Here is a 10233-nt window from a genome sequence, read left to right on the forward strand (position 1 = left end):
TGCTCTTTCCCGTCTCTAGGTGCCTAGGTATTTGTAGAAAGCCTTTTTCTCATTTGAATCTCATCGTAGAATGCCATCATGCTATAATACGCGCATTTCTATCTCAATCACATTGTGCCCCACCAACAACAATGGTCAATGGTAACATTTTTTGAGCATCTAGAGTACTTGTCAACTTCACACATGCTACATAAAAGTTTTCAACTTCGTCCCATTCGACATGACTTTCTACTACGATCATCCTCTGGGGTACATTCACTATTTTAAAAATAGAGGGACAAATGGGATAACACTTTCAAGAATATAATACTTACGGGCATAGAATATTGGATAAAGGAAAAGTGTTACATAAAGGAATTAGGTGTGTTGACTAATGTTAGGATTTTTCTGAGACTAACTATATATATTGTTGAGATCAAAACTAGTTGATGGTCCATTGACTGCGCACAAAAAAAGGTTTATTCCAAGATATCATGATGTCGTGCCCATCACCTTGGAAAATATCACGGAGGTGTTAAAACAACAAGATTTGTTTCACCTCCAAGATGGGGTTTATAAAAGAAAACCCGAAATGTTTCCAAACGCATCCGTGGAAACCAATACTACGAAGGTCAGAAAAAAAATCTCCTCCAAGATGGGATTGATAAGAAAACCCAAAATGTTTCCAAAGGTGTCCATGGAAACCAACACTACTAAGGTCGGAAAAAAAAATCCTCCAAGATGGGATTGATAAGAAAACCCGAAATGTTTCCAAAGGTATCCATGGAAACCAATACCTCGAAGGTCGGGAAAAAAAAATCTCCTCCAAGATGGGATTGATAAGAAAACCCGAAACGTTTCCAAAGGCGTCCGTGGAAACCAATACTACGAAGGTCGGAAAAACAAATCTCCTCCAAGATAAGGTTGATAAAAGAAAACCCGAAATGTTTCCAAAGGCATCCGTGGAAACCAATACTACGAAGGTCGGAAAAAAAAATCTCCTCCAAGATGGGGTCGATAAAAGAAAACCCGAAATGTTTCCAAAGGTGTTTGTGGAAACCAATACTACGAAGGTCGGAAAAAACTCTCCTCCAAGATGGGATTGATAAGAAAACCCGAAATGTTTCCGAAGGCTTCCATGGAAACCAAGACTACTAAGGTCGGAAAAAATTCTCCTCCAAGATGGGGGTTGATAAAAGAAAACCCGAAATGTTTCCAAAGGTGTTCGTGGAAATCAATGCTACTAAGGTCTGAAAAATTCTCCTCCAAGATTGGGTTGATAAAATAGAAACCCGAAATGTTTCAAAAGGCATCCGTGGAAACCAATACTACGAACGCCGGTTTTCGGAGAACACTTGAAATATGGCGGATCGTGGGCGAGATTGTTGTTCCGGGGTGATTGTTTTGAAAAGATCTGAGCCCACCCAATTGGGGGAAAATGATCAATATCAAAAAGAGCAGGGCTCAAGGTGGAGAAGTGATTGATGGATGATGTACATACATTATGCATACATACATACATACATACATGCTTTACTGTACTAAGAGGGAATGACACAGAAACAGAGGCACAGAAGTGTGCTTCTAGACAGGACAAAAAATGTACTCTCAGAGAGAGAGAGAGAGAGAGAGAGAGAGAGAGAGAGAGAATGTACTGTTTTTTGGAAACACCCTCACACACACCTTGTGAAGTAGCAAATTATTACCTCTAATGGGTGCACTGTCTTGGCTCCTCTGTTTCTTATTCATTCATTCTTGATTCTACTCTCTGTTTTGTGTGATTGTGTGTGTGTCAGGGCTAAGATAGAGACAGGGGCGAGGGGGGGGGGAGAGAGAAAGGTATTGTCAATCATGAGTATTTTTATTTTCTTCCTTTCTTTTGTCTCCGAAATCTTTGATTTGTGTGTAAGTTCATCATGCTTTTATACATACGTACGTACATACAGATATTTATATGCATGTATGTATGTATCCACCCTCACCATTATCTTCTCCACACAGTTTTAGGCACATTAATGCGTTTACTACAGTGTTAATGCTGTAGATTACTGCATTAACTACTGTGTTGATTATACAAATTATCTCTCTCTCTCTCTCTCTTTCTATATATATATCTATACATATACATATATTTATATATATACATATATATTAATGTTGATATGCCTAGTGTATGTAGCATAAACTACATTGAACTGGTTTTTCTTTTTGATGATCCTTGTTGAGATTGCTTATAAGTGTTCTATATATACATTGTGTATGTACACCATAACTACTTTCAATTGGTTTTCATTCTGTTAATCCTTTTGTGGTGTTTGCTTGCTTGCATCATGGTAAAACTTGAATGTGGGTCCTTGTCTTTTTGGGTTTAATCCTTGCATTGTAGGTTAAATTTATGCATATAGTAGGATAACTGCTTGCAAGTGAATCCTAAGCATATGTGCATACAAAGAAAGACATATAATAAGAATGGATCGATCGAGCTCTCGCCGAGGTGTTCTTACGGCACCTCATAGCCCCATTGGAAGCCCTTTTAGATGGAAATCCATCTCTAATCTACTTGGGAAAGGATCCTCTAACATTGGTAAAAAGCAGCAGCAGCAGCAAACACAACAACAAAATCAGCATGGACATTGGACTACATTCTTTCACAGAACTGCACCATCAAGTCCTCGCGAAGAGCAATTTTCCACGGCCCCGCAATTAAACTTGCGAAGTAAAACTGTGCACTACATTGAAGAGATCGAGGTCTCGGATCAAACAAAATTCGGAAACAGGCTAGGCTCGATCGATAATCATCATCATCATCATGAGAATGACTATATTAACATGACCATCGAAGCTAGTCACGAGCGCATCGCATCCACGACAATGACAAGTTCTTCCAAAGGCTTCAATCAAAGCAAGAAAGATAAGGTTCGGCATCGGAAGAGTCATAGCCATGAGGGCTGCGAGTTATCGTCATGGAGCTTACACCCTACCAAAGAACAGGAATCTTGTGCTAATTTGCCCAATTTATCAAGTGATAACAATGCTAATCTTGGGCCTTTGTTTCTCAAGCTCGCAACCGCCATGTATTTGGCTGGCGACGATTCTACCAAGTCATTAGAATGTGCTGCTCGGGCCGCAAAATTGATAGCCATGTCGGGCCAACCAAAGGATCATGCCAACATAGCAAAGAGCTTTCACATTCTTGCATCTATTCATTGTAGGTTGGGTCAATACGAAGAGGCGGCCGAAGCTCTAGGCCGAGCAACTCAAATAATAATGCGTTTCTCGGCCAACCAACGTCACCACTCCATTATCGAAAGTGCCGATGAAAGTGATGTCCACTATTTGCACTCTTCTTTCTTGATCAATATGCAACTTGGGGATGTGTTAATGATGGTCGGGCACCAAACCGAAGCATTAGCATCTTATAACAAAGCATATGGTGCTCAAACTAGGGCTCTCGGAGTGAATGACCCTCGAGTGGGACGGACTTGTCGATACTTAGCCGAAGCATACTTGCAGGTCTCTTTCTCACAAATATATGTATGTACTAGGGGATGGTTTATGGGGGTGTCTTTTGTATGCTCGTAGTGATATCATTCTAAATGTTAAACATGGCACATAAGAGGTTTCTAGCCATGTTGCTCCTTTGGCATATGTGAAGAGCTAATTACCCACTTTCCCTTAAGATTCTTCTACATTGGTCAAGATTATGTATGAGCTTCTTATGTAGGTGAGGTGTGTGAAAGCACACATTTTCCCTTATGTTTCAGCCCTCACCTATATAAGCTTACAAATTTTTCAAGGCAAAATACACATTCATGTAGGGGAGGGAAATTGGAATGTCTGAAGAATTCTTTTCATACTTACTATTGCATCAGAAGTATTAAATGCTAATATTATACTTTTTTCTATATACCCTTTTCTTGTAGGCACTACAATTAGAAGAAGCATCCCAATTTTGTAAGCAAGCACTCTCCATCCACATCGTGAATGGAAAGGCTGGTTCGGTCGAGGAGGCAATAGATAGGCAACTCATGGCACTCATCCTAAGGGAGAGTGGACAATACAAGCAAGCATTGGAACAACTTATCCAAGCGAATGTCGTGCTCACGGAGAATTGTCGAGCCGGTATCATCGATGTGGCTCTAGTCGACTTAAGCATCGGGGAGATGTATATGGCCCTAGGACGTTATGACGAGGCCCTATTCTCGTATCAAAGGGCATTGAGTTTCTTCAAGTCGAGGTATGGAGAAGACCATGTAAGTGTGGCCCATGTCTATGTTAGGCTAGCCGAGCACTATGCAAAGACAGGTAAAGGAAGTGATGCCAAGTCATATTGTGAAAGTGCCTTAGGGATATATGGGAGGCAACACGTGCACCATTCACGAGGGGAGCATGCCACAGGCTTGACCGAGCTTGCATTAGTTTATGAGAGAATGAATGAGCGGGAGCAAGCATTAACACTTCTCCAACGAGGTCTCGATATTCTCAAAGGTGTTCCCGGCCATCAAAGTGATGTACTTGGTATTGAAGGCCAAATGGGTGTTTTGTATTACGCCTTAGGACGGTATGAGGAAGCTTTCGTGGCTTTTAATAACGCTGTGTCGAAGCTTAGAGCAGGAGGTGAGCATAAGTCGGCACTTGTGGGAAGCTTACTTAACCAAATGGGCTTGGCATGTCTCAGTTCAAACGACATTTACCAGTCGATAGATCTTTTCCTAGAAGCTAAGGCCATCTTTGAGGAGATGTGGGGGATTGAGCATGCTTACACACTTGCCGTGTTGAGCAATTTAGCCGGTGCTTACGATGCATTAGGCAGGTAAAATCATTTCCATAGTTTCATATATACATTGCAATAATGTGCTCTTATACCATGTAAGGGTTCAGAATATACATTATGTAACATCATCGTTGTGCATGTTAGGGTATATATGTGTTAGTGCTTGTCCATATTTGTTTGTGTAATGATATTGTGGTTTAGCCATGTTCATGTTTATTCATATTTACATATTGCAGTAAGGTTCATAGGTACATTATGTAACAATGGTGTGGTTCTAGTATGTTAGGGTTCGTATATAACAACATTATGTTGTATGTGTCATTGTATTAATGTTGCTTCTTGGATGTATAGGTTAGAAGAAGCCATTGGTCTACTAGAGAGTATAGTAATGATTAAAGAGGAGTGTTTGGGCACGATGCACCCTGATACAGAAGAGGAGAAACGTAGACTTGCGGATTTGTTGAGCGAGACTGGGCGCGAACGAGTCCAGAAAACCAATACCTTAAAAGACCTCTTATTCCATAGTGTTTGTGCATAAAGAGTTCCTAATTAAACCATATATGATTCCATTGGTAGCAACACATTTGGAATTGCTCAACACATTGCACTACAAACGTTCACATGTTCACGATGACGACATGGCTATGTACTCTTAATTGAGAATGTTTGTTATCAATAACTATTCTCTTTCAAGGTATGGAAGGAAAAGCTAAATCCTTTATGATCTTCCCTGTAGAGAAAAAATATTTGAACCATCTTTTGTTCCCATAATGAACCCCTTTTCCATACATTTTCAAATCTCGAGATCATAATATGCCATGTTCGTGTATTGAAAAGTGTATCAATCCTAATGTTTAAACCCCACAAGTGCCAACCCAATTTGTATTAGTCCCCATGAGATAAGAAACTTTCAACTTAATGAACAAACCACTACTAATGAGAAGAACCTTATCTTTGTTGTGGTGAAGGAGCGTTCCAAATTGTATGGAAATTATTTGCACTATTTCAGCATTATTAATTGTCTTGATGGGTGATTTTACAAAATTTTATTTCAAACATCGAAAAGAAGTTGTTATGGAGTCATATGCTTGACAAATGTATGGCAGACTAATTGCAAAAACAAATAGGTTTTTGATAGGTGAAGTCGAAGAATGTGTTACTTGTGAGTGAATGTGGTTGGTGAACAACAATTTGAAGTTTTATCGAAATAAGATAACAAGATGAAATTTGTAAAGAATATATAACAAAAGGATAAGGTAAGCTAACAATTCTACATTACAATCATAATGCCATGGTAAATAGAGTCTTATCCATGATAGGAAACACATGGAAATCACCATCTACATATATGAACATCTATTGCCAATGTAATTCAGCTATATTAATGTCCTTTTGTCAACCAAAAGTTTTATAATGGCGTTGTAGTAATTTGCTTTTTACAAAACAATATTGGAAAACAAGAATATGAAGTTTTCAAATAAATTAAAAGACAAGATCTCAAAACGATAAAATAGGTTACAATTCTTCATTGCAAGTTGTAAGCCCATAATAAATAACATTATGTGGTTTGTAGGAAACATTAGATCCACTTCTACGTCCATGAATGTGGATTGACGATGTAATAATACTACATTAATCTTTTTGGGAAAAAAATAAAAAATAAAACTGCATTAATGTCTTGATAGAAGTAATCATAAAGATTTCTTGAAAATAGCACTAGCAATGTGAAAGCGCGATCTCTATACCCCAAATCAGAAATTTAATACATGGACTAGTTACAAAACGACACATATATATCTTGATATAATATTTGGTAGAATTGTCAAAATGTTGCGTATTAGGTTTCGATTTGCAACAATCATACTATTCATGCAGCGTGCAAAAGTAAATTGCTATACAAGAATTGTTTTATTGAAATAATGCTACCTCAATTTTACATTCCTTCATTTAATTTATTTAGAGTATTAGAATTTAGAACTTAGCATGGGATTCTTATTTTTGTCAACATAACCTCACCATCTAAGGTTTCACATTTATCATGACCGTTTTAAATATCTTACTTCTTATTGCTAATTATTTTAAGAAATTTGTAAACTCTTCCAAGTGTCTTTTTAAGGTTAATTGGCTATTGTTCCCATAAGAGATAAGTGTAACAAAAGTGCCGAATATACTTCCATATATAATAATCATTCATAAAGTATATAACGGCGATGGTCAACACTTTTGTTCAATTCCATAATTTCATTGGCTATGTATTGTTAATAATGCACAGAGATATACCCTCAAAGTCTTATTAGAAAGGATGCAATTTGATTTGAAAGTGAACAACGTTTTCCAATTAGATAACATCTTTTTATGCTTTATAGTGACCCTCATAAGATAATATTCAAATGTGTTGCAAAATGGACTATAGATGGACGACAAAGATATCTTGAAATAGGATACAAAACAGAAAACAACAAAATACTTTACATGGAAACCCTAAAACAGGGAAAACCATGGCGCATTAGATCTTCACTATAAACAGGGGTACAGGAAGAACGAACAAATTACAACTCTCTTTGTAATTCAGAGGATACCCACTTAGGGTTCTTGGCAAGTTCCACTGAATTGTGCCGCCACACACTCTCTCTCACGTCCCTCTCTCGTGGGCCAATTTTGGCCTTAGAAGATGTTAATATATCTTTCTTTCTTTCTTTCACCACTATAGAAGCTCTATTCACATGTTACACACACACATTGTAAGTTTGCCCTAGCTATTCATATTTATAGGAGGGAATAAGTTATTGTTATTATTATTATTATTATTATATAATAATAATAGTCGTTAATTAGTGAAATGATCGATTTGACAGTCCGACCCACAAGTCGATAGTCTAATCGATTCGACTAGCCGACTCCTTTGTCAACTGTCCAAGAGTGATACACAACGTTCTTGGCTAGATGCATGGTGTGACAGGAAGTACACGCTCCCGATGAACAACGCACGGCCACAACCGAGCCTAGAATAAAACACAAAAACAGGGAATGAAACACAACACGATAGAGAGAAGAGTACACATGATGTTTACATGGAAAACCCAAACTAGGGAAAAACCACGATAGCCCATAGGCTGCAAACTATCACTATGTTACAATGTACAACAGTAAAGCACCGAGGCAACAACCTCTCTCTCTCTCTCTCTGTACACAGTTGCGCGCACTAATCTTGCACCAACAAGAATAACAACAACATCATCTAAGTTTGCCCTAAGTCATATTTATACTAATATGAATTTTCGGCTATTTACAAATATAGCCCCAATGGACTCTCAGAAAACCTATTTACGAATATATCCCTTCATTCGGTGAGCACTTCTCACCGGGCCTTCATCATCCGGCTCTTGCCGGGTACTCCTCATCCGGTTCTCACCGGGTCCTCCGTAGTCGGGTAATCCTCATCCGGCGCTTGCCGGGTACACCACATCCGGTTCTCACCAGGTCTTCACCATCCGGCTCTTGCCGATTACTTGTCATCCGGTTCTCACCGGGTCTTCCGTTGCCGGGTACTTGTCATCCGGTTCTCACCGGGTCTTCCGTAGCCGGGCAGTCCACATTCGGTTTCGGCCTCGGCCGAGTTTACTCATCAGTACTGTTCTTCTCACTTCCCATCTGGAGGGACCTCTTTCCTAACATGGTGCTCTACCTATCGCAGTGGAGCAAGAATTCTCCTTGCTTCATTCCTAGTTCACTAATAAATATCTTCATCCATATCATCTCCTTTCCGGCTTCCACCATAGCCATGCCTTTTTCCTCTATGGTCGACAAAGCCACAACCTTTTGCAGTCTTGACTACGACGACACTACTCCCCCTGCATAGGTCATCACATATCCTAATGTGGAACGGCTTGAGTCTACGTCCCCTGGCATGTCTGAATTGATAAAACCTTTGAGCGTAGGTTTTCTGAAACCATACCTACGACACACTCTTGAGGTGCGTTTCAAGTACCTGAGCTGCCCAGATTACTCATGTATCGGCTTATTCTTCCGACCGCAAATGCTATGTCTGGTCTCGTATAGACCATAACATACATCAAACTGCTGACAGCCGAGACATATGGTACTTTCCTCATCTCGGCGTTGTCCTTCTCCCCTTTTGGACATTGTCTAGCATTCAACTTGCAACTAGTCGGTAGTGCAAACCTAACTGGTTTTGCTTCCCACATGTTAAATCTTTCCAAAACCTTTGTCGCATACTTCTCTTATGGTCACAACCAAAGCACATTCTTAGTTGTGTCTCTAACTATGTGCATCCCCAATATTTGCGTTGCCGGTCCAAGATCTTTCATGGAAAATGACTTGCCTAGTGCTTTCTTCAAGCTCGCTATCTTCTTGGTGTCTTGTCCAACCACTAACATGTCGTCAACATATAGCAAGAGAATCAAGAAGTCGCGTTCATCTTACCTTTTTACAAACACAGAGTGATCAATTTGTGTTTTATGGAACCCATGTTCTAGCATGAAGGATTCAAACTTCTTGTACCATTGACGTGGAACTTGTTTTAGACCATACAAGCTTTTCCTTAGTCAACACACCAGATTCTCTTTTCCTTTCTCCACAAAGCCTTTGGGTTGATGCATATCGATTGCTTCGTCTAATTCCCCATGCAAGAATATTGTATTGATATCCAACTGTTTAATCTTCAGATCCATGTGTACTATCTATGTATTGACGGAGTTAAACCCTCGATGTCGTTTGCGAAGTTCGGACCGGTGTATACCCTTTTGATGGTGAATCGGGCGGAGGTAGTTGTCAGGTACCTCCGAGCCAACCTCACACTCACTTAATGATTGGTAAATGATTAAGCACGATATCTCTCTCACTCTCTCTAGCTCTCTCTCATAAACAATAGGTTAATAGATATAGACAATAAGAAGGAAGAGTATGTTTATTAACCCTCTTTGCTAAGAGGTCTAGTACCAACAAGGAGAGAGATTAGTGTTCTCTAACTAAACACCTCACTAATCTCTCTTAAGCTCAAGCGTTACAAGAAGGAGGAGAGGAAGCTCTAGCTCTAATCAATAAGAGATCTTTACAAATGGGAGAACCCTTACAAAGCCACTACCATGTGGTTTATATAGCATTTACATTTAGAGTATGGACCTTTCACATTTTGATGTCCTTTAGCCCTCTTTCCTCTTCTCATTCCCTCTGTGTAGGTCCTTTAGCCATACTATGTCCTTGTTGATGCGCTCTTCTTCGTGACTGGTTGGGTGGTTTCACGCTCTGGAGTTCGTCGACATTGGTGGGGCGTGATTCGAGAGTTGTTGTAATGAGTTTCTTGGCCCTCACACCATTTGCAGTTTGGAAGGAAACAATGTTCTTGCTTGGCGACAGGAGACATTCGCTTATGTGACACCAATCCAAACCGTGGAGGCACGGGGTGTACAACACTTTCAGTGGGAGGACCCAAACTCTAATTGAGTGGTCACTGTATTTTG

General features: G+C 39.6%; 1 protein-coding gene across 2 annotated transcripts; it reads left to right on the forward strand.

The window, feature by feature from the left end:
• The first annotated feature begins 2276 nt into the window (after positions 1–2276).
• Positions 2277–5756, forward strand: LOC147857628 (protein KINESIN LIGHT CHAIN-RELATED 1-like). 2 transcript variants are annotated; one of them, XM_087327915.1, is made up of 3 exons: positions 2277–3513; positions 3903–4792; positions 5105–5756. In XM_087327915.1, the coding sequence occupies exons 1-3, from the start codon at positions 2449–2451 to the stop codon at positions 5289–5291; spliced, it is 2142 nt and encodes a 713-aa protein (XP_087184041.1). In that variant the 5' UTR covers positions 2277–2448; the 3' UTR covers positions 5292–5756. The 2 variants fall into 2 exon arrangements, with proteins under 2 accessions (XP_087184041.1, XP_087184042.1); XM_087327916.1 differs by having other exon boundaries at positions 2278–3492.
• Positions 5757–10233: the final 4477 nt, after the last annotated feature.

Source organism: Azolla caroliniana, unplaced genomic scaffold (assembly GCF_043228905.1).
Source record: "Azolla caroliniana isolate FFs.n. ecotype wild unplaced genomic scaffold, voAzoCaro1.0.p SCAF_11, whole genome shotgun sequence".
NCBI lineage: Eukaryota > Viridiplantae > Streptophyta > Polypodiopsida > Salviniales > Salviniaceae > Azolla > Azolla caroliniana.